Below are 26,113 nucleotides of genomic sequence, written 5' to 3' on the forward strand. Positions count from 1 at the left end.
ATCAGTTCCTTGGACAAATTGACATGTTTGCAAGGTGGATTGTAAGAGGACATAGTTTTTACAAAAGCTTTGCAACGTGCCTCACAAGATGCATTTTACAAGGCTCTATCAAGAAACAAAATGTTCTTTTGTCAACATGAAAATTTCCTCCTTCCTTGAGTCTGTTTGCTCATGCAAAATGACACATGATTATTATCCACAGTAACACTGAGATTAACCTGATTCAATATTTTAATCATTTGTCAGCACCACTCAAAACACTCGAAACAAAATTCAGGACAGTTATACTTTTTCAATAGATAGATTCTATCTTTAGACTTTATGAAGCCCAAGTGAAATATGTGATGGATCATGATTGATCACAGAATAGACATGTGATTAGCTTAATTATCTATTTTAATCACTTGAAAGCACTAATATATATATATATATATATATATATATATATATATATATATATATATATATATATATATATATATATATATATATATATATATATATATATATATATATATATATATATATATACATATATATATATATATACATATATATATATATATATATATATATATATATATATATATATATATATATATATATATATATATATGTATATATATATGTGTGTGTGTGTGTATATGTGTGTGTGTGTGTGTGTGTGTGTGTAATTTCTTTTCAATGGGACAATATAAATGTGTGAAGAAAATTTACCTCTATCTTCCTGTTAAACACATTAAACAACATTTAAAAGTGGATCTGCTTTAACAAGGAGGACTGACATCATTTCTTCACTATTTCTGCTTAACTGAAAATGTGTGAATAAAAAAATAATATTAAAAGAAGTGTAAAACTTTGATGGCATCTGAGACAATAAAATAGTCACAACATTACACATTTAATTACTGTGCACATGGTGTACATGATTCAAAGTGCTTTAAGCATTTGGAATTGTATTTTTATATTCACATACATTTATTCTATAGTATTTTAAAGTATCTAGGGACAGGCATTTTAACCACCTTTAGCCATGAAAGCTTTGTTATGAGGTTATGGTTGACTTCCCACATTCTTTCCACAACACAAATAAACATTAAACATTTACTAAGAGCTAAAGTAATTAATATTTAATGACTTGCATGTATGGTGAAAGTATCACTGTCTGGCTTTGAAAAGGAATTCATGTAAGTGTCGTTTAAAAAGTCAAAAACTTTAAAAGTCAAACAAAAGGGAAAAAAACCCCATCTACAATACAAAGTTTAAATTCCATGGTCACATACCATACTGTGGGATATGATTGCTTTGGAGGGGGTGTTGTGTCAAATAGAGCATCAAATTGCCATTCCAGGCATAACATGGGGAAAACTCTATTGGCTCCAACTGTCTGAGGGAAAGTGTTTCTGTAACGTGGTCAATACAGACAGCACACGTATCCAGGACCAGGTCCAGACTCTGTTTTTGACACACAATCAATATGTTTTTCTACAGTCTGTGCAAGTGTCAGTGTGCAAACCAAGTGTCAGTTAATCACACATTTCAATAGTGCTACAGATGCTATTGATTGTCAATAAGCTATAGGGACTCCATTAGGGATACAGGAAGAGTGAAAATTGTCAGTTTTTCTGACAACAGTCAATAGATACAATCCCCGATGATGGTTTTTGCAGTTGGGTCCAAATTAGAGGTTTGATTGATTTCATGACAAAGAGATGATCACATTTGCAACCTAGTCAGAGCAAACAAACTATTCATTTAAACCTTAATTATAGCTTTTCTTCAGAAATTATTCCTGACTGAATAACGGTTTTTGCTTTGTTTAATGAGCAACAAGCAGATGCCTTTTAAAGAGGCTGATGAGCATGGCAGTGAAGCAAGTCACTCTTTTCAGCTGAGGTGCTGCTATTGCATGTGTATCCCTATGTTTACTTGATCGCATGTTTAATAGATGTCACATCAGAGAAAAGATGGCCTGTTAAGGGACAAAGGATCTGCTTCAAATAGAGACACGATTTCAGTATCAAAACAGTATGGATGCCATAAGTTGTGCTGTTGCCACAGTTTGCAAACACTGCAAATGTTAGCACGGAAAACTGCCATCACATACAAATGCCACATCACTAAGCTTATGATGTGGTCAGATCATAACCCAAGCTACTCTAGTGTTGCTCTGTGTGGTTCTTCAAACAGGAACGTGAACAGAAAAAAGGAGGGTGGACGTATATTTATTTGATCTGTGTTTCCAGATGAAAAATCCAAGCAGGGATTATAACTGCAACAGTGTGGAAAAGAAGAAACATGAAGACGGGGAAAGAAGCAGACTCAGCGAGTGCTTAGGATAGTTCGCCTCCACATGAGAGGGCTCACCACCATCTTAAAGGGACAGTTCTTCTAAAATGAAACTACTGTTATTACACTCTCAGGTATGCAAGAACGTAAGTCAAATCTCATCAATGTGTGTGACCAATAAACAAAAGCAAATAAGCTCCTACAGAGCTCCTGCACACTGACCCCATTATGTTTCACAAGCTGTTTCCTGAAATTTTATGCTAATTTCCTGTCCTCTTTTGGATCACAAAACATTGTTTACTTTAATTACCTGAGACTGGACTCCAAAGGTTAACTTCTACTTCGAAGGAGAGGCTCGAACCAATTTCACTGATACTGTGAGGAGTTTCCTGTTACCGTCTTCTTTTAGAATGGCTCTTAATAAAACAGGAAGTCTTTATCATCTGTGAAAATATTTGATATAAATCAAACATGATCCAGGTTTATCAAAAGCCTCTGGGCTTTGGATGCATTTAGCACAAACACCTCACTGAGATGCCATCTGTTACAGAGGAAGCTGCTCTGGGTACTTGACAAGCGTGAGCATGATAAGTGGCAAAATTGATAAATAAAAGCATTTTCAAATAACTTTCCCCTATGGGTTGCCTTCTTTTTATGTGTTTTATTTCTTCAGTACCCTTTTAATACTTAAAGGCCAAGAGTTGTGCAGAGGAAAGTGTGTTAAAAGGTTATCTTCAGCTCTTCTTCTTCTTTTTTTTTACTAAATACCCTTTAACCATAATTTATGACACCTTTAGTCTCAGACGGCACAGAAGTTACGGTCAAAGCAGGCGCACCAGAAACCAAAGAAGTGTAAAACAGCACAACCTGCACCATTAGAGTGTCTTAATTAAAGAGAAGCTACAAGCAATTCTGCTTCAAAGACAGGCTCAGCCATTCTACATCTCATCCACTAAATGACAAAGAATCTGAGCTTGAAAGTGTGAACTGGATCTTTGTTTCCTTGCCAAGTGTGTGTCTGAAGCGTAATTTGTCAACATCAAAGGAAGAAAGGAGAAAAGCCTGACTCATTCCACTGTATCTCACATTGTTGGTGTAGAAAAGGAGGAGGGCTGAAACTCTCACTTCTCCTAATTGGATGTAATAGCCAAAGGGAATAAGCTCGCTCTGGCCTCTGGGAAGAGGGAAGGTGAGAAGAGAGAGGAGAGATGTTTAGAGAGGGCTGAAAATGCTAAACATCCATAGAAGAGGAGAAAGACAGACAGTGTGGTCCTGAGTAGCTCAACACGTACACAGCCTCCTGCTCAGAAGCAGATCTGACAGAAGAAAAAGAGAACAAAGGAGGGGGAAAATGAACACGCAGGACTGTGGACTGGAATTAAAAGGCACCTCAGAAGAGAGATAGAAGAGAGACGTTTTCTAAAAGGAGAACATCAAACACATAAAATGAGTATTGATAACAGAGAGCATTCAGGCCGCAGAGTTTGTTAAAGCTGTTGGGAGAACCCAGCCCACAGAGAGAGGATCTGGATCTTCGTTGCAGGGACATTTGAAGATGAGAGAAGCCTTGGGTGCTCCTGTGAAGTCTGCCAATAGCTGAGGGCAGTCCTTTAAACTTTACGCCTCATTGAGATCAACTGATTTTCACTGCGTGAGGAAGAAAAAGCCTGTTTAGTATTTGGAGAGGTCAGAGCAGCACATCCCTCAAACGAGTCTCATCTGCATTAATGACAGGGGAGTTCAGATTGAAGAGGTTTAATTGTCGTGCAGTGCAGCAATAGGACTTTTTAAATCAATCTGTTTGAGATTTGTGGAAAACTGAATGTTTGTGAAATTTGTCACAGGGGTGTCAGATGTCTGGTCCAAGTTTGGAGCCACTGGCTTAAGTTGCTGAAAACCTTCATTTGATTGATTTTAAGTTTAAGGATCAGAGATCAGATATTTCAAAGAGAGTTCTGTTTTAGTTCAACTGTTTGTGAAAGCTGCCAGGCTGCAAGTATAAGACAGGTGGTAACTTATGCAAAGTTAAAGTAACCAAAAAGTTGTATCTGAATTACAGAGCAGTATCACAAAGTCCTTGCAAAGCTAAGACTCTGAACCAAAACCTCAAAATACTTCTGTAAAGTCATCCAAGTTATATTCACAGACACAAACAACTGTCTGTAATCAGGGCATCGTTAAAGGGATAGTTCAGTTTTTTTGAAGTGGGGTTGTATGAGCTCTATGTGACCACTAAGGACATTAGATACAGTAGAAAGTTGTGTCCTCTCCCTCAGTAAGACACAAACTTTAATCGATGGTGTCGAGGAAATAGGCGCTAACAGGGACAGACGGTACCAGATTCAAAGGCTATTTTCTCTGCCTACAAGAACTAAATCAAAAAGTAATACCACAGTTTAAGAGTACGCTACATAAAATATTTTTTAAGTCCATTAAGTCTTCGGAAATATAAACATTTATCCGGACCGAACTAACTGGTCATGTGTCCTTCCGCGCAGTGCTAGTGCGCTCTGTCCCCCCTCCTCCTTCTTTCAGCTGTGGGGAATGTAAACAAGCTGTGCTTCGAGTGCTGGTTGTAGCCTCGTGTAAGTTTGATCAAGTATCATAATTCTTTTGTTTGTACTCTAAGGTTTGTGAGGCAGCTTAGGAAATTCAAAATGAGTGACTGTGACAGCGACGATTAAGTTTCATTCACTTTGGAACCAAAAGGATACCTGTATGAACCGGAGTACACAGAAGAGGAGCTGCTACAGATGGCGACTGAAAGGAATACAGAGGAGACATCCACAGACACTGGACATCAAGATTCTGAGTGTTACTGCTACCACGACTCTTGTTGTTGTTGTTGATGCTTTCCTCGTCACCATCGCTTACAGTTTGTGTCTTACTGAGGGAGAGGAGACAACTTTCTACTGTATCTAATGTCCTTAGTGGTCACATAGAGCTCATACAACCCCACTTCAAAAAAACTGAACTATCCCTTTAAGCTTTCATAAGAATTAGTTTGTCATGACACACAAACACATCATACCATTTTCGGGTGTATTCAAGCGCTAACAACACTTGACATGACGCAGAGGGAATAAATTTGCAACATTACTCATTTTCTTCAAGAAATAATCATATTCATCTGTTGTTGCACATGAAACAAAGGTTGGCTTCAGCTCTATTACCACCCCCTCTGTCACACAGCATGATGTAAGCTTTGGGCAACCCTAACCAAAACCTACAACAGCCAGAGCCCAGAATCAGCAGAGGTAATAAGCATGGTGTGGTTGAACTCTGGTCACTGTGAGGTCAGAGCCTTCACCCATTCATCATCATCTTCTCAAAAGTTTACACACACACAGTCCTCTCTTTGGAGTCACTGTCATAAAAACAAGCTGTGTTGCCGCAAAAGCATCTAACTGCAGCTCTCAAAGGGGTTTGGATCTTTTATTCCTGGCCAGAGGTGCCCCACTCTCTCATGTGTGGTATAAGCCCAAACCACTTTCTCTGAGAAATGCTTTTAATCGTCTAAGACCACCTTCCCTTGCTCCCCTTACTTCAAACTGGGAGTAAACCAAATTTACTCTTCAGACAGTGTGTGCTGATATATTCCCACAAGAGGTCTGAGTTTCAGATAAAACCATTGGGATACAGTGCACAGCCAGTTAAGACCTCAGCTGTGCTCAGAGAAAGAAAGGACAGTGCAGTTTCTGGGGAGAGGTTAAATAAACTAGACACAACAGAAAGTCAAGCTCGCCTCTTTCTTTTCCGTTATAGGAAAGGTCTCCATCATTGTTAGGAATAAGCTGGTCTCCTGTCCCGCCCTCTATCGCTCTCATTACTGAGCATCCTGCCTCAGCCAAGTCTAAGCCCTGCAGAGGTGCACAGAGGGCTTTTGTCTGAGGATAAGATCAATACATCTCCTCATCACGGGCCAGGGGCAGCAATAATACACTCAGCCCCCTGGTCTGGAGGGTTCACAGGATTTAGGAGCCACCAGGGACCTAGGACTCTAGCTTTCCTGTAGTGAAACTATTACCCATGTACAGTATGAGCCCTGGAGTCACTATGGGGGAAATAAAAAATGTGATGGTTCCTAAACTATAGCTGCATCTTTAGTGTAGTGACTTTAAAGACGAGGAATATTCTTATGTTAATTATGCCGCCATTATAAATCACTATAAAACACAACGAGATGCAGAAGCACCTCCTAATAAAAATGCTACAGGGTTAATGAGTCATTTACTGCATCATGCCCCTCTCATGAATGTCTAATTTGTAGTTGTAAAAAAAAGAATGGTTTTGGGAACCTTTGACAGCCAGTCTGCTAACAGTCCAGCCCTGTAATAAATATATGACACACTGCACTGTATCGAACATCTAAGGTCCTCCCATGACACTGAAGAAATGAGCCCACACCTACACAGTGCTACACAACGGCTGAACAACAGCTCTGAGGGTAGCACACCTACCCTCCCTATCATGTGCACACATGAAAAACTGAGGCAGGGAGAGCAGCAGCAAAGAAACTTCAGGGTAAGAGCAGAGCAGAGTAGACATCAGTGAAAATATGCATGACACAAGTGAACTCAGACACATCATATAAGGAGGAGCTGGGGTGGAGGAGTGCAAATAAATGAAGTGCTACATTTTATGTAAGGAGCTTATTTTTCAGATGGAAAATAATAATAATCCTAACTGAATAGCACCTTATCGGCTGTGCATATCGGCAGAAATTTTCATATCTGCCGATACCGATAAATGTGTTTTTAAGCTTTTATCAGCCGATACCGATATTGTGCCGATAATATCGTGCATCCCTATAGAACAGGTTATGAAAAAAAGTCTGAACCGTTTTGTTTCACTCACTCAGTTCAGGGTGCGTGTGCTTCCTTCATATGATTTAAAACACAGACAGACAGACAGTCCTCCTCGCTTGCAGCAGATTAAATCACGCAAGTGTGTGTCTCATTATGGCCACTTCTGTTTCACGCAGCTTTAATGATGTTTTAAATGGGAAACAGCCGCATTCTTTCAGGTTTTTCATGACTATACATGACATAATTGAAAAATAATCTATTAATAGTGGATTATTAGGGTATACGGTAATCTAGGGTGTTAAAAACAACAACAATGTACAACAAACCAAACCAAAAACCGTGACCACAAAACCATGATAAGAACCAAACCGTGTTTTTTGTGAACCGTTCCATTACTAGTTTTAAAGGCAGGATAAAGCAATTTAAGGAGAATGTCCAGTTTGCTGTTTGCCAGTCAGAAGCTCAGATGTGATCAGCTGAGCTGCCAGCTGACAGGGGCTGGTATTAGGAGCAGCTGATAAGCTTGAGTTAACTGCTATGTTCAATTTTTCCAGACTGTTCTCTTCGTAACTTTCCACTGTTCTAAAAAAATATGGGGTGTAAATAAGACAAACAAATAACAATTAAAAAAGTAAAAATAAATGAAAATAAAAATCTCTTGGTATAATCTTATCTAAACCCAAAGACTGCTGTGGTCTTCCGAAGGCACAGCTGGTAACAAAAAAATTATAAAATTAACTGGCTATAAGATAAAAGCCCAAACACACTCTGTTTCACATTAGTGGATTAACTTGTTAAAAAATGATGAATCAGTCAGGCCTGCTCAGGTTAAACATAATGGAAGCACTGAACACTGACATATGTTCATTCTCCTTTTTTTTCTACACTACAATTGTATTTTGTTATTGGATCTCTTTTTATTTATTGCTTTTTTGCCTAACTGTTTATTTCAGAGTTACGTGAATCGTCATTAACTGAGTTTATTAAATGATGTATACCTACAGATTCTGCGAAAAAATTATACAAAGTTGGTTGCACAATAAAGTTAAATTGTAAACATAATTCCTGGGCTCTAGGTACTGTGAGCACATCTTCATCTCAGTTTATTGTAAATCTCAGACTGGCAGAGAAACATGGCACCAAGGCCCACATGATGGATTGTGATAATTTACATAATGTGGAATAATTCATATCCATCTTCATTTAGGTTCCTGCTAATTAAGAGTCATCCAAGCTCATGTGCAGTCACAATATTATTACAAGGGATGCTGTAACAGGGAGTTATGACACTGTGGATATGCAGCAGCATTCAGCTCAGATTGTTTAGTGTAACAACTCGACTGTTTATGTATCCATTTAGCAACAGAAGAAATGTTTGTGGTGCCAATGTGGCCTTGTATAAACCAATGCAGAAAAAAAAAAAGTTGAATTCTTGAATTATAATTTGGCTATGTTCTCAAATTCCCTGAAAAGCTTCTTCACAGTTTTGTTTTTAAACCCCGTTCTGTTTTCACCCACCCACAGGCACTGCTGCGTCTCACACAATCCATCTCCAGCTTCTTGTGAAATTGTATATGCCTGGTCAAAAATCTCACCACGGTTTCCTGGAAAACAAACACATTAGGTATGAAGGGAGTTGCAATTATCCAGTTCTTGCAGTATCTCCTGTTGAGTGGGAGCTCCAGTACAACTGACCCCTCCTCCCTCCTCACATCCAGTGGACAGCCGACGTTACAGCTTGTGGCTCAAATCTCGTTTGCAACATGCCCCTCTCCCCGTTTCAGTTCGCCCACCACCTCGTTTCTCTGCACGCTCATTACAGATGCCCTAGTTTGCTCGCAAGCCAAGAGAGCCTTGCTAGCCTCATTACGAAGTTGGAAACCTCCCATCTTTTGTACCTTTTTTCTAGACAAGATCTCCCACATTCGTGCTTGTATCCCAGAAGAAGCATAAAAAGATTCATCAAACATGTATAAAGAAGTGCAGCTCACATCTCATCTGAATCTTTCTCACAGTTACCGCTGAGGGGAAGGTGTCTGTGGTGGAGAGTGCCAGAGCAGATTAGGAGATGAGAGGAGAAAAGAGGGGCTGAATTGGAAATGTGTTTGACATGAAAAGTGTGTCACTAATTCACAGGATTAATGCATATTCATCAGCACATGAAGGCATTTCTGTGACCCTGTTTGTTAAATGTTTACCTCATCAGCTCTCTTGTTGTTTTGATGTTTTCCATGTGGCATTTTGGATGAAAGGAAAATTATGCCACACAACTACACCCGGAGTAACTGGCAGATCCAAAATTCACAAAGGATACTCTACTACGGCTCATATATGTTTGGTCTTTTTGCTGTGTTTGTGTGTAAGAGATAAGAAGTCATAGATAAGTTTAAAAAGCAAAAATGCATTTAATAAACACAGGGAAAAACCTGGGTTAGAATATGTTGTTCTTCTGTTAAAAAGTGTTTTTTATTTTGTTTTGTTTTTTTTTTGCTGCATGGGAAACAATTTGGGGGGATTCTTCAGTTCCCCTATTGTAGAAGAGAAAACTCACACTCTCTTCATCTCTGTCTGTAGCAAATGACAGCAGGTTAGCTTAGCTTAGCATAAAGACTGAGGAAAAAGGGAGAAACAACCAGACCGGATCAGTTCAAACAGCTTTTCTACAGCCTCCAAAGCTCACCAAACACCACTCTGTCTTGTTTGTTAAACCGCCCAAAAAAAAAAAAAAAAAAAAAGTGATGGCAGGCTGCCATTTGATGGGGAGCTACGTGACTGACATTTCCTTGGCTTAACGCTGCGAGCTGCTGCAATCTTAATTGGTGGCATGCCAGAGACTCAGTAAACCTAGACTTCTGGAAACAGTCCTGTGCGAAACCCTCCGTGAAATGTCAAGTAGTTTTTAAACATTGCCATTTTTATGCAGTCTTTAACTGAGAATCACGCTCAACTTGGTGCTTAACTGGATCCTGCAGAATCTGAAAGAAGAAGAAAAAATGCAAGCAAAGCCAAATATACCTCAAAAATCAAAATATCTCTGAGACAGCAAAAATTAAAACTCATGTGAGGAGTTTTCACAGGAAATAAAGATAAAATTAAATGTGTTTAAAAGGCAAAAACAACCACAAGAATCAAACTTTGGATATCCTTGTTTTTAATTACCTCTGACAAGGAGGTCATGTTTTTGGGAGCGTTTGTCTAACTGTGAACAACATACCTCAAAAAGTAATGAACAGATCTGGATAAAATTTTCAGGATATGTTTAAAATGAGATAAGGAAGAAGTGATTAAATTTTAAAGGTGATCCGGATCACCGTCTGGATCCAGGATTGTTTTTTTAAGGATTCTTTATCATTGTGAGATAGGGCCAATTTCACCATATGTGTATATAACTCCACCATAAATGGTTTGATTGCCTTGCAAAAGTATACTAGACAAGGTCACCATAATATCTGACAGATGTAAAAGTACAATCCAGATCCTGCCAATATTCTGAATACTAAGATCTTGAAGATAAAATATGTACTGGGTCATCATACATGTTAACACTGTCAGGTCACAAATTATTGTACAAACCTGCAACTAACACCAAACTGCAGCAGACAGTCTGCTGAAAGGGAGTATAACATTAAAGTAGGACTAAAGTGTTGTGTAACACTGACAATATGCTTAGCGGAGGTCTGCACTCTCTGAGTGCTTTTCTAGTTCCATCATGTTGCTTTGATATCTTTAATAGGACTGGACAATTGTGGCAAAAATCAAAATTACGGCTAATTAAACCTCCTACCTCATTTTGGTTGATGAACAATCATCTCACTCTCAACTTAGTTTATTTGGTTTATCCTGTAAATATCTGTATAATTTTAGAACAAGTAACTGAATGAACAAGCACCAATCAAAGGTTGTTGATTTTTTTACTCTTGGTACACAGGTCGCTCCCTATCACATCACAGCTGACTGTGTGTAGCATCTTTCTCATGCCTCTTTCAAAAAGGTCAAGCCGGCAAATTAAAGAAGTGAAAAATGACTGAAGGAAACTGCACTTGCTCTATTATGCACTGAATGTCGAAGTAGGTGAGGTGAGGGAGTAGTTACAAAATATCTTTGGATCCTTTTTCCTCTCGTACTTCACACTGCCTGGCCTAAGCTGTGCATTGTGTGTACTGAAAAGGGCCGGCCTTGACAAATTGAATTTCTTCATCCTGCTTACGCTTTGGTCAGTGAATGTCATAAAGCAGGCACTTCTTCCAGAAGAGCCTCAGTATGTAGCAAGACAAAGCTCAGTGTACAGTAACTGAGTGATGATTTATAGTCACAGGAGAAGACTCTCCACATTAAACTTTAGCTTTATACCAGTGATTATTTTAATTCTCTGAATTAAACCCAGTTCACTTCAGCAGACCTCAAAACTTGATAAACGAGTGTAAAGCAATTATCACTATGCACACATGCCGAAAACAAATTACTGATGTTGAATCAACAAGAAAATGAATCACAAACACACAAATCAGACACAAAGAGACAAGCAGGGATCTTGAAGGGAACACATGCTCCACAATCAAACAAACGAGTCTAAAACACTGCAGGCAAAAGCTCTCCAACACTTTCTTCAGAACATCAAACTGAATGCTCAGCCAGCTGCAGCAGCCACCTAAAGACCCGTGATTTGATGTGTTATAATAATAACTCCAAGTGTTTGTGTGTGAGTGAGAGGAAGAGTGAGTGAGAAACAGAGGGTGAGATATCCCACAAAGATTTCTCTACAAGACGCTGAATCTTGTGAAAAATACGAGCTGGGATTTAAACTTTTGAACTTCTTCTGCTGCTAATTTTGCAAGGCATTCTCTGCAACTTTAACAGCAGACGCTGCACTCGATAAGATTGCAAGAAAGTCTTCAGTAAACGCTTCAGAATGTGTTCCCGTAGAGGTAAAGAACATCAGGTCCTTAAGATCATATCAATAAATACTCCATAAGGCTTCAGCAGTGGTAAATAATAGAGAAAGCACTTTCAGACTACCTGGTACAGAAACAGAATAAATAGAGGAAGGAGAGTTAAGAAATGTACATGTGGAATATCTAAGCAGACTGGGAGACAGATTTATTTGGCTGCACTTTTGGAAATGTTCTGTAAAGTCTGCACAGGTCATGTTTTTGAGGTTATAGCGATGTGTTGGCATTATTCAGAGGTAATCGTCCTTCATGCATTGACCTCATCATTTCAGCAAGTTTTGTGAAGATCTCATGGAGATCCCACGATATTTTTTGAAAACCAAAAAGTATAATACTACGCCCTCTTTAAAATTTTAGAAAAGGGGCATTTGAGCAGCTCAGCAGGCTTGAACCTTCACAAAGGAAGTCCTTTAAGTTCTCACTAAACAAAAATAAAATTCATGTCCTGCCTTTTATCCCCTTTGAACCTAATTGTAACTTCAAACTGAGGTGCAAACCAAGCTGCTACTTTTCTGTACCTTTACACCCCTCCTTTACAACGATGCATTAAATACACTGAATTTGATCACGTTTTAAAAATGTAACACAGACTTTAAATCATGAAAATCACATGAGAATTAACACATTTCTTTCTCTTTGGCCAATGCTGAGCCAATGTGTCTATTCATGTTGGCCCTCTGATAGAAATATGTGCAGGTTGTAAAGTGACTCATTGCTCATGCATGTTGGGATAGGTTTCAGGCTCTCGATGGAAAAGGGGCACAGGCCGGTGTTTTGCTATATTCGAACTGAGCATACCTGCACTATCATTAACTAGTGAGAGGTGTGGTTTCCCATGTTTCCTTTCCTTAAAGTGAAACTGTTTTAGCTGATAATTTCCACCAGGAGACATGACTTTCTTTAAAGAAACAAATATTCTGTGAACTCATTTGAAGTTATCACTTGGTTAAATTGTTGAAGGAAAATGAAAGGAAGCTGTAAAGCTAAAAGTTACTTGATGAAGTTACAGCCTGCCTGTATTAAACTTGGGGACATGGGTCCTCTGGGAGAGCAGACACCTGGACTTTATTGGGTGTCTGTTATCCTGTAATGTCTTTGTATTACCATACAGTGGTTGAAGATTACAGTAATCTGATCATCAGCAGCATACCTGTACTTAGCAGTATCCAAAGTGGTGCAAATTGTTGTAACCCTTGCCCTCTTTGTAAGTGGCAATCACACAATGATGGTTTAACTCCTTTTAAATGAGCCTCACCTTGACGATTGAAGGTGAATGGCGGCTGTTCATTGAACTGCACTCTGAAGAGGATTTTCATCCCCTCTCACTCTTTTTTCCTCTGGTACTACACACCCCCAGGGTAATCTAAAACATCTGGACTGAAGATAGCCCACTTTGAAACTTAACTTCTCAATGGACAGCACTTTTTATATGCCTTTACCTCAAATAACTTCTCTAAAGACACTTGAAGTAGTCCAGGGTAGATTTTGTTCATATTCAAGATACAAAAAAAGTCTTTCAGTTGAAATTTGGCTTATATGCTGTTTGTTGATATCAAAGAACATATCAAGGACATCTTTTCTGAAGATTTCCTTGGCAGATAGTCTCCTTCTTGTTCTCAATCATTCAACAAACACCCTCTCGCTGGCATTCAGCCTAGTTAAGTGAAAAAGCAGGCGGGCTGACATGGTAAACAAAAGGACGTTGTTTTTGGTGTTTTGGCAAATGATGTGAAGTAAAGATGCACATCCAAAGTCTGCTGAATGGCTGCATAGACTTTGTGTAATGACATTTCTGGGTTACCTCTCAGTGCTGGGAACACACATACACATGGCGGCATAAAGACAACATCATCAGACGAGGAACTGACATCATCATCAAAAAAAAAAGCTGATGAGCTTGGGAATGAGATCAAGTCAGCAAACAGATTCTCCAACGAGGCTTTCTTTAAATGCAGGCACTGTGGGGTCAAGAGGAGGAAGACTGAGACAGACCACTTCAAGTTTGACATTTCATCTGAGTGTCAGTTAGGGACTATTTTCTTAACTAACTTTTAGTTTATAAGTGTGCCACCGAGGAAAGAGGTTGATAATCCCCGTCCCTTTTCAAACTGTGCCCTGACTGTTTTATGGGGCTCAACATTAAAGTTTGCCTCCAGAATAGGAATAAGTCGCCCACATCTCCTCAGGGTTTGTTGCAAGTAAGAACTTAAGCCACCTGCACCCATCTGATCTCAAATAAGTAGATTGGGCTTATTGAAAATGCAGTGGCGTTCCAGAGCCCAACGGAGAGACTTTATCAGACCAAAGCAAAGCTCATTGCTTTAACTCCTCAATCTTATTATGACTAAAGCAGGCTTAGCTTCAGTCTGCAGCAAGCCGAGCCATGCTTGTCCAATAAATAAAAGCTGAAATGTTGCAAGCTTTGGGTTTATTTGAAAAGTTACCCACAAAATCGGCTCCCATTACAAACTTATTACAGGCCTGGGTGGACCACACACTCCTGGTTGTGCTTTAAAACTGAGCGCATTACACACATTGTTAGAAAAATCTTTGAGGAATCGATAAAGCTATAGAAATTACAAGCTTAGGCTCAAACCCTGAGCACTAAAGACATTAATACGATCACACACAGCTGATATTACAGCTAAAAATGTGTCAGGAGCTGGCTTCTGTTGAAGATAAATCACTCAAACACACAAAGGTCCATGCGTCATTGTTTCGTGAACAAGCTTCAAACGCAGAGAAATGACATTTTAATTTTAATCTTGCCGTCTTAAAGCTTTGTTCACACAATACAGCTTTTCAAAAGGCTCAAATGTCTCACACTGCCTCGGATGTTCAGCACTTTCTCCAAAATAATGTATTCTGTTTATTGATCTGCTGTGGAAAGATGGACTCTTCACTCATGGCGAACACTGGGGATGAATGTCTGATGCAGCTCTGACACCTCCCTGACAAAAACAGGGCGGGTGAGGACGCTCAATACCCACTCCACAATCCACAATATAACAAACTGTGTCTGCCTCCGATAAAGAATGCAATAAAACGGCACACAGATGCTTGTCAGTGAGCTTTTCATTTCTGCCCTCCAACTTTTCTCACTCTCATACACACAAACAAGCTGCCAAGCAAAATCTGAACACCCCACTTACTCTGTGTAAAACAAAAGGGCAAAAAGAGATTCATTCGTACATTACATGGCTCAGAATTCAGGTTTTTACTGCAGGTGCTTTCTGTTTCAAGAGCACAGCTACTTAGGTGCTACTTAGGCTCTCAGAGTTGGGCCATTACATGTGATATCATATTAAAGCTGAGGGAAGGGAGGCACTCGCAGCCTATATGTCGTCCAGTAATTGCAAACCCAGGCAGGCAGATGGGTGCAACATATTTATACTCCAACTTAACAAGAGGAGAGGCTGATGAAATATGAGATCTCTCTTTTCATGCACAAGCAGAGGATGCACGCTGAGGATGAGGAATGGAGCTTCAGGAACGAGGCCAATCTGAAATTCTTCTGACTTCAGATGAAGGGCTCTAATCTTATTTGAGCTGTGATTTCTTTTAAAAGGCCACATCCTGTTTGATGAAACAGGCGCCTGTGCGGATAGTAAGGAGTCTAAACTAATGTTTTCTGACTCAATTAAGCAAGCACAGCCCTGCCCAGCTGAATGGAGGTTTTGAGAAAACTTCAAACAGAGGACCAAACAAAGCACTCAGTGATGATGATTATTACACAAAACACTGTTGATATACTTTAGAATCATCTGTGTATCTCTTCGTGTTCAATCATCACTGTATTCAACCATTTTTACATTTGACTTGTATGAACTAGACAACCTGATATTGATTTCAGCATTAGGAGTCTGTTTTTTTTTTCTTTTTTGAGTGAAACCTTATGAACAATCTTCATCCACATTTAGGCCGCCAGTTGTAAGGGTAAAATATCAAGTGAAATACTTTGAAACCGAAGTCGTGTTGTCTACACTCACCGGCCATTTTATTAGGTACACTTTGCTAGTGCCAGGTTGGACCCCCTTTTGCCTTCAGAGCTGCCTTCATCCTTTGTGGCATAGATTCAACAAAGTACTGGAAACATTCCTCAGAGAGTTTGGTTCATATTGACATGATAGCATCACACAGTTGCTGCAGATTTGTCGGCTGAACATCCATGATGAGAATCTCCCGTTCCACCACATCCCAAAGGTGCTCTATTGGATTGAGATCTGGGGACTGTGGAGACCATTTGAGTACAGTGAACTCATTGTCATGTTGAAGAAACCAGTCTGAGATGATTCCAGCTTTATGACATGGAGCGTTATCCTGCTGGAAGTAGCCATCAGAAGATGGGTACACTGTGCGCATAAAGGGATGGACATGGTCAGCAACAATACTCAGGTAAGTTGTGGCGTTAAAGCAATGTTCAATTGGTACCAAGGGGCCCAAAGTGTGCCAAGAAAACATTCCTGGCACAGAGATTAGGTCTCAGAATTCGAGACCCAATCTTCTACTGAAGCCTCAGTTTCCTGTTCATAGCTGACAGGAGGGTCACCCGGTGTGGTCTTCTGCTGCTGTAGACCATCTGCCTCAAGGTTGGACGTGTTGTGTGCTCAGAGATGCTCTTCTGCAGACCTCGGTTGTAACCAGTGGTTATTTGAGTTACTGTTGCCTTTCTATCAGTTCGAACCAGTCTGGCCATTCTCCTCTGACCTCTGGCATCAACAAGGCATTTTGGCCCACAGAACTGCTGCTCACTGGATGTTTTCCCTTTTTGGGACCATTCTCTGTAAACCCTAGAGATGGTTGTGCATGGAAATCCCAGTAGATCAGCAGTTTCTGAAATACTCTGACCAGCCCGTCTGGCACCAACAACTATGCCACGTTCAAAGTCACTGAAATCACCATTCTTCACCATTTTGATGCTCGGGTTGAACTGCAGCAGATCATCTTGACCAGGTCTACATCCCTAGGTGAATTGAGCTCCTGCCATGTGATTGGAAATTTGGTTTAACGAGCAGTTGGACAGGTGTCCCTAATAAAGTGGCCGGTAAGTGTATGGAAGATGCACTGCTGATTTATATAGCCAAAAGATCACACTTAGGTAAAACAAACCTCAAAAGGTTGGGCAGAACACGCTAGAATATGCTAGAAATCTAAGTACGACAACCAAGCGGGACAGAGCTAATGGAAGATAACCCATTAACTAGAAATGAAACCTGTCAGCCAACTGTGATGGAGTGGAGATGGACCAGACACAGATCAGAGGGAATTCAGCTGTTATTGTTGACGTTATATTTTACAAAATAGAATCTTGATATGATTGTTTATCAAAATAATTAGCATAAACAGCAATCAAATGAAATTATGTCATCTCAGCATCTTACTGAGCAGATAGTTTGGATGGATCTGCCCCTTGTCTTAAGTTACTGGAGAACAGGGTCAAAAATGCATCACCTTAATACGCTGCACTTTGCAGAAATAAGGGAGTAATAAGAGTGTGCGTATTCTAAGCACAACATCATAAAACTTCATTATCTGCTGTATTTCTGCCACACACACACACACACACACACATATACACTTTGAGGCCGGCACTGAGGGCCAACTCGTGCCTTCATGAGTTGAGTCATTAATCGTGACCCAGTGGGATTACTTAAAACCAGCATGTGGCCTTCTGACTGCGCACACTGTGCAGGGACAGGCTGCTGCTGCATGTTCTCAGCTCGGGGAGTCAAGCACACTCAACATGAGATGACACTACAAACGAAACATTCATATAATCTCTTTACTGATTCAAACAACTTCTTCGCAGTCACGGTCTGAATTTTGACTCTGGCAGTAATGGAATGCTAAGAAGATCGCCGCTTTAAGCCGGCTGTCATGATGTTACATGATGCTCAGAGTCATCTTTAGACCTTGAACGTGTCGGGGAAAATTCTGAAGCAATGTTTCCAGAGGTTTGAGAGCAGAAACATCAGAGGTTGATGTAAGGATTAGGAACAAAAGGGAGGAGTCTTCTGTGGGAAGAGGCTTTTTTTCTGCTAGAGTCTTTGTTTTTGTCAGTGTGATGTGTTGAAAAGCTGTTCCGTTTTATTTCCAGTGTACAAATGCAGAGTAATTTGCTTGAAATTGTCTTTTTATTGTATCACTGAGCTGAAATTAGAGAAGATTTCCAATATCACTATTTTAGTTGTATGAAACATTCAAGACTAGCTAAGCAAAGACATAGTGGCAGATACTACAAACATTCTTCGTGACATGTGGGTCCCAGTGAAATTTTACAGGGATATCTCGACTCGAACAACTTATTTTCCCAAGTCGCCAATCTTTGTTTCAGGGCCACAAGCACTTCCTCAGTCTGTGTCCTTGCAACCTCTCTAACCGTCCCTCTAGTGCCCTCCCAATAAGTCAAGCATGAAATGTAGGCAGGACAACAGAGGCCAGACTACAGCCAAGACAAATATCTCTGTCTCCATTAACTTGTCAGCACAGGAGACAGATGAACTCTCCTTCAAATATTAATGGGCTTAAAGAACATCCACAGCTACGATGAGAAGCCCAATCAGGCTCCACAAACAGGAGAAAAATTAAGACAGCAGGAGCAGGAGATGGTGGCATAGGGGAAGGATTGATTATATGTCCTGATATACCGTGTTTCATTTCCTCATGTGTGGGTTGTCGTCCAATGAGAGGCTTTGATTCCTTTCGGTTATCACGGCTGCTGATCTGACAGAGGTCGCACACCTCCCTCGCCTGATTGAAGACCGTGCCATTTAAAAACAGAGTGAAGGGCACTGTGGAGGGAGGCTGCACGTCATTGTTATTAAAAGTCACCTGTACATCAACCATAACCTTCAGTGGCTGCTAAATGTAATGAGCTTTTAGCTAGGTCTCTACAGTCTCATCTGCATGCGTCTGAGGGGGATAACTACCTATAATATCTCTGATTACAAGCCTTTTCTTACAGTGTAGAAGTAAGCATCCAACTTCAAACAACTGAATTTAGATAAACCAGGGGTAATTCAACAAATGGCCTGGGAATGCAACTCAACATGATATTGACCTTTCTAGTGATTGATTTCTTGATTGATTGTTTGGCCAATAGTGTGTCAGAAAGCAGTCAATAGTGGCTGCTTTCATTTGACAAGAGCACAGGATAACATATTCAACTGCCTGCTGTGTGTGACTGAAAAAAGTCTGGCACCAATCATATGTAACCAATCAAACATCTCAGTCATATTTGAACCTTAAACTCATATAATGTTTCAATGATTGATGTGGATTTTACCTGAATTTGTGCAATTAATAGTTTCAGAAATCAACAGTCCACATTGATTATTGCATGATCTGTAGTAAAATCCTTTGGAAAATGTGAGGGCACTGGTCGCTTCTGTGTCTGAGGAGTTCATTTCCTCATAATATCCAAAACAGTATTATGCTACCATCATTTCCATCCCTCTAATTCCCAGTTAGCTCCATTGTTTATCCAAATGAAGCAGCTGCAGCTAGCAACAAGCAGCCCTCTGTCACTCTTTCCCTCAAGTTTTAAACCCACGCAACCACAGTCTGAGAGCAAGTTGACTAACTGATAGAGCCAGTCTTAACAAAAAGACACCAAGAAAATCACAACCTCTCTGCAGCAACACAATGTGTTTGACAAGCTTCTTGAACTGTTAAGCCAGTGACATCCTGGCAAGAAGTGAACAGTGACCAACAATGCTAACACTCATCATGATTCACCAACAGCAGACTTTCAAATCTCCTCTCCAGATGGCCGCCCATTTGCCTAAAAGGCTCTAATTGTGGCGCCATTACAACAAGCCTGAGACTCAAATTAAGATGCAAAGAATTCATTAGGACTGCCTCTCCAAACAAGCACAAAAGCATCCTATATTTCCATACAGCGGCCTTACTGGTGCAGTCATGTGCTTTGTGCAGGCGGACAGGCTGAACCCCAAACAATGTGTGCGAGTCAGCACCAGTAACCAAGCAGAGGAAGTGATGTATTGCACACTGACTTGGAACAATGCAGCCTGTTTTACCTGAAGGCAAACATTTCAACCCCATCAATTTGTCTCCACAGACGGAGGAACCCTGTGTCACCCTCAATAGAGTTTTTGTGAGCAGCTGTCTGTGAAGACACCTGCTGCCTTTGAGGGCTACAGTATTTAAGTCAAATGTTGCTTTTGTGTAATAAACATGAAAACAGATCATCACAATGCAGTCTTCTTGACTTTTTCTTGAGGGCTAAGGGGTTTTAGTGCTGGCGGGTTTTTTGAGACCTTCTTCCCTGCGCAGTTTTGCTCCCAAAATAGTGTCCTTGTGACTACAAGGATGCTCACTAACTGGTCAAGCACTGCCAACAACCTCTACTTTCTCTTGATTTAGCTCTTCACAGTGGCTGAGGTTACAGCTGTGCTTCGTTTGGAAACAGATGGAGCAAAAATACCTCCACATCGCCACAAATTTAACTGGGAGATGATTAATTAAGGGTGCATTTTTAACTCACTGAGCCTTGAACAAGTCGACCCTCAACACTACTACGTCTCCCTGGTGCTCCTCTGCATTCATTATGCCATCTTAACAGGGAGTATAATGTCTTATCAACTCTGAGTTGATACTGCCAGGCTTTGGTAGCCAGAGAAACTCAGCTCAAGGCACTCTCCTGGTGAAGAGACCCAGGTCTGTCTGACATGTGTGACTCCTGAGGCGAGCACGCTGCTAAATGAGGAGAGACAGGCAGGATGGTACGACCCACTTCCATACGGGCTATACAGCTTTCTGTTCCACAAATCCCACAGGTAACATTGTGCACTGTTCATGGAGAATATGCAGCTGGGAATAAGCTAAAATATCCCCATTGCCAGGAAACTGGAAGGGCAAAAGATTGTATGTGTATGTGTTGTGTGTGTATGTGATGATTTGAATGCTGATCCAGGGGTCAGGTGAATCTATCTATTACCTCCTCCTCACATGAAGCAGTCTGACATTTTTTGGTCAGACAGCCCAGACTTGGAATGCACAGCTGACCTTCTCCTGGTGTCATCTCAGTCAATAATGGTACAGCGCTGCAACTAACAGCCAACAGAGAGCTTTCTAGCATATCTCATCCAAGTGATAGCATCTGAAGCCTAATCTGGAAATCTGTACAGTAACGTACTTTTCCTAATTTAATTTCTAAACGACTGAAAGAGGTGAGGTCATTCCTGCATTTTGTGCCGGAACAATACGTGGATTCACTGCATTTTTATCCTGCACGGTGGGGCAGAGCAAACAGCTGAAGATGATCATTGTGAGGGCGCACAATACAGTGAAGCAGTGCACATTCCTGTCTTAAATATGCGCGCATGATGCACGGGTTGATTTTGTCTGGTAGCCCAGCGTAATGAAATTACGCACGAACGAAAACTACATTTATCCCCCTTCAAATAGACTGAGACAAGTGCTGCTACGTGAAGACCGAATCAATTACCCAAGGAGCCGTAGACATATACAAGCAATAGTTTTCTGATGCCAAACTGCGCTAAAAGGCTGCAAATATTCCGCATCTAATACGAGCTCTCCACAGAAAGCACCATTTCAGTTTGCTAAGCTACTCTCAAAGGCTCCCCCAGTTACAGCCATCAATTCGCTGTCAGTGTGCAAAGATGCTCCAGTGGTCTGTCATCAGTTTGAAATGCTCCCACGTCAATTGGGCAGTGGTGTAAAATGTTTAGGCAACGATAATGACAGCCAGTCCACTTTTCCACTCACCTCTCGCGTGCTGCGGGACGGCAGCGCTCAGACACAGCGCGAGGGAAAGGAGTAGCGGTCCCATCCTCTCTCACGATAAACAGCTCAGACCTCCAAGGTTACGCAGATGTGGAGGAAAAAAAATCACGGAGCGATAAGCCAAAAGTTCTCCTTCCCTCGCTCTCGCTGGGTTTCTGGAGATGCTGCTGTATGTCCTCTCAGGTAAACTCCTCCTTTGACATAAAGTGGGCACAGAAACGCACGCGCCTCCCGGATGCTGTCTTTTATTTTCTTGACTCTCCGTGCAGGGACAAGTGAAGTGTGCCTGCCGGCTGCCCCTAAGCTGCTGCTGCCTGCCTTCCCCGCTCCTACCGCAGTGGTGCGATGTAGTGGAGAGAGCGACGTGAGCGCTCGGTGCTCCAGGACAACTACTGCGTCAAGCACCAGGAAATAAGCACTTCCGGTACAGGTTTCTAAAAGAAAACGTGAAAATTGCGTTATGTCCAATGAAAGGTGACTGAATATGGACTCGTTTTACTCTTACATGATGAGTTTTATGTATTCTACATATGTGCTGTTTTTTAATTTGTATAACCATTGTCAACTTTGCTAATGCTTTGATTTTAGTAGCCTCTAACACTGTATTCATCCCAAAAACACATCAGCTCATCGATGTTTAAAGAAGGCATAAATTAAGCGAATGCAACTAAAAGCTTTTTGATCCTTTCATATGTCTTTAAATTAACAAACAATCGTGCAATTGTTTTATTGTGCTCTTATTTTGATGGTATCGTACTCTAACATCCGGTTGAGTCCCTGTTCATTGACGCATCTTTTGACGAGTCCGTGCGGCTCGCTCGAGGATGAGCGCCTCTTGTTCGGTCACAGTAAACCGACTGGGGCGCTGTCTCGCTGATGGAGACAACTCTTCCTCCTCCTCCTCCTCCTCCTCTTCCTCTGAAGAGCTCTTCCAAAGGCCTGCTGGGTTGGGGGTTTAAATTCTGTATAATCCGTCTCTTCAGCCTTTTTCTGACCTCTTTTTCACTCCCCATGACTTCCTTTTCAAGCCTGGGGAAGTTGGATCGTTAAGTCATTTTATTTCTGTCTCCCTCTCTCTGAAAAGCCTTGTCAGGTTCAGACGGGAGAACTTGAACTCAACATGCACACAAAAGGTTCAGTATGGGCAGTTCTGCAATGTCAATAGGATGGGGAATAAATGTTATGCTAATTGGGCAGGCACTGACATTATTTATGAGGGTCATTCATTCTTTGAGGGCAATAATTCTTTCATGGACATCTTTTATATATCATTTTCATCTTGTATGACATCTTAGATTTTAATCTGTTGTTGTTTGAAGTTCTTTTTTAAGGGAAAGTGTGTAAATGCAGCACACTGTATATAGTGCCCCAGATGCTGTTGATTAACAGTGAAAGAAATGAGAGTTAAAGGTTGATTTCAGTGACTACCTTGGGGTTTTGGACTGCCTCTGCCTTCAGATAGCTCTAACAAGGCTCTGATGAAACTCAAATTCAAAGTGCTGCAGGTACCTCACCGAGCTGTGGCATTTTAAAAATTAGATTACTTCCACTGAGGTGGCATCACATTGATTGTTCATGTGCCATGTGTGATATTTCTGCTACCGCTGATTGGATTTCCATGAAACTTGAGGCTAAATTAATGTGACAATTGCACTTTGGCGATTTCAAATTTACACTGTAATTAACCCACAGCAGGGGCTGTTATTTTCTGAACGAATCAAGCGCCGCTGTCCTGTCTTTGTGTTTAAAATGTTAAAATGTCAGTAGAATGATGGTCTTCTCCCGCAGTCCTCGATTAGATGTTCTCAGGTGACATTTACCGTGGGTCAGAAATGAGTCGTTACGGAGAACGCATCATTTATTAAAGGACGTCTTTCATCCGCTTTAATACCAAACTCAGTTCAAGTCCTGATATATTCCAGTCAGACTGTTCCACGGCTGCAGAAAGAGCAAACTAAGTCTCGTACTGTGAGCTGATGTCATCATCCAACATCTCATAGTTATCAGGGCGACCTTGAGCTGTTCCTGAGCGCCTCACTATGAATCATGGAGGATATCAAGTGTCCAATGGTTTAATGTAGATAGAGACCTCTAACTGTATGCACTTGATCAGAAGCTATAAATCACTAGCATTAAAGTCCCACTGTAAGGTCTGCTATCATCCTAATGAGAGGACGGCCTGTATTATGATCACAGCAACACCTGCTGCTATTATGTCTCCAGACTCTGTCTCCATAGCAGATCATTTTCAGAGGAGACTACGATCACTATAAGAACCATACAACATTAAGCAAGGCTAGTAATTGGAAAACAAAATAAACATATCTATGGCAGTGTTAAAAAATAAATAAATAGAACATGAATCCAGTGGGGATAACTTCTGCTAATCCTGCACATCAAGACATCAATTATAGGTATTACCTCTTTGTTTGGAGTTGGATTAAAAATCAGATCCTTAAATCACATAAACATAAACATAAAGCCCTTGCTTTTGCTTTTACAAGCATCAGAGAGAGAAAAAAAATTCTCCACATGCTCTAAAGGAAGAAAACAGAAAAATAAAACAGAGCGATGATCAGAGGGTTGGTCACTGGCTCTGCAGCTTGTTGGTAAATCTGTACACTGAGCAGACCCCTGACCTCAGCCCAGCCTACACACAGATCACAGCTCCAACAACTGTATTCGCTGAATCCTTCACACTAATACCAACCTCCCCAAAGCCAGTCCTCCTTCAAAACTCAACTCCGCTCGTCTCTTTCCTCTGCCCTTGTTTTTCCCCTCCACTTGTCGAGAGGCTGCAGCTCAGACCAGTGAGTCCTCCACGGCGTACATCCATCCTCATTTAGGCCATGGGGACCCATTTAGGATGAGCAACGGGCTGGAAAACACAGTGACCTTCTCATATTTGACTCATTTACAGCTGGTTTTGTTTCAGCCACTGAAAAAAAAAAGTGCGCTGTTTTTATTTCCAGCAGAAGTTGTAGAGCTGTAGTAGATGGAGTGGGAGCTATAGTCCTTCAGAAACACTCAGCACCTTGGAGGGCATAGGGATGTTATGCCTTCATCCATATGGACAGGGGGGGCTAAGGTTTCTTAAGGACACAGGAGTAATCTTAAATTGAAACTTCATGGGTGAAGAGTCTATGAGTTAGGACAGAGAAAGCACCATTGGCGTGAGGCTTTTATTATCTGCCATGCCCTCAGCATTTTCATAACCACAATTTTAATGAGGTTAACCTCTTTAAAACAGAGGATAAGGGGATATCTACTTTTTTCTCCCTCGCCTGTCTCAGTCTCTCCCTTTTCATCCCCTCCGTCTCACACAGGGGGGAGAAGAGGCTTTTTCATATCCACTCGCTGCCTCTCTCATCTCTCCCATGTCTCCAGGTTCTCACTCTCCTCCCCAATCAGACTGCTCAAGTCGCGTTTAAGGCCTCCCTTCTTTCTCTGCTCTCGCCACAGAGACAGCCTAACAAAGGCCTGAGGCAGAGAAAAAGAGTAAAAGAAGAGGAGGGGGCGGCAGCAGAGGCGGCGGTAGAGGTAAGAAGGCTGGTGATGATGAGGTGGCGTCGGTGTTGGTGGGTGGGTGGGTGGATGGGGAAGAGGGGGTTGTAGGAGACAGTAAAGGAGATGGATGGAGAAAGCGGAACAGACAGAGGGAGCGAGGGGGCAGATTGAGACAGTAAGGACGGCAAGCAACACTAAATTAGACGCTCTTCGAGAAGAGACAGAGAATTAATTCCAAAGAGAATATTGCATTGTGTCTTCTTTTTTCTCCTCCTCTCCCAGCGTTGGGATGTGGAGACGAGTTATGTGTTTCCCCCAGCAGGCTCCTCTATTTCTCTTTTCTCTCCTCAGTTAGTCCCAGGCCGATGATACCACTGGCAGCAGCTCGTGCTTTCCCCCTCTTTGTCATTCTGCTTAGTGTTCCTCTCTTTCTGCAGCAAGTAGGGTGCAAAAATCACACAAGCACAGCAAATGAGATTTTGATTTACTTTTGATTGTTGTGTTCATAATGAGGCGATACTCTGTGCGTTTCGTCATTGAAAATCAGACAACTTACACAGGCCTGCGACAGACCTGGATATGTGAATCTCTGTGCGATCTAAAATAGAGCTGTTCAGATAGCTTTTTCACTTCAGAGGTATTCCTATTTCCACTTTACGATGTCAACCCTTTATTATCTTTTCAGCCCTCCTCAGTGAATGAACTATGATACACTGCCTCACAAGGAACATTTCAGCAACTCGCCCCCTCTCTGTGACCATAATAATAACCATGATCTGCCACTGCGCTCCC

At 41.1% G+C, this 26,113-nt stretch overlaps 1 protein-coding gene across 3 annotated transcripts in view; it reads right to left on the reverse strand.

The window, feature by feature from the left end:
- The window catches only part of edil3a (EGF-like repeats and discoidin I-like domains 3a), a 129,652-nt gene extending 107,471 nt beyond the window's left edge, over window positions 1–22,181 (reverse strand). For 2 of the 3 annotated variants that reach the window (XM_074670475.1, XM_074670474.1), the window contains exon 1: window positions 21,797–22,181. In XM_074670475.1, coding sequence (XP_074526576.1) covers window positions 21,797–21,860 — 64 coding nt within the window. In that variant the 5' untranslated portion in view covers window positions 21,861–22,181. The remainder of the gene's footprint in view (window positions 1–21,796) is intronic. The other variant, XM_074670473.1, reaches the window with a different exon arrangement.
- Window positions 22,182–26,113: the final 3,932 nt, after the last annotated feature.

The sequence above is a fragment of the Halichoeres trimaculatus genome, unplaced genomic scaffold, assembly GCF_033239565.1.
Source record: "Halichoeres trimaculatus isolate MK-OKI-2021-1 unplaced genomic scaffold, fHalTri1.1 fHalTri1_scaffold_5, whole genome shotgun sequence".
NCBI classification, from domain to species: Eukaryota; Metazoa; Chordata; class Actinopteri; order Labriformes; family Labridae; genus Halichoeres; species Halichoeres trimaculatus.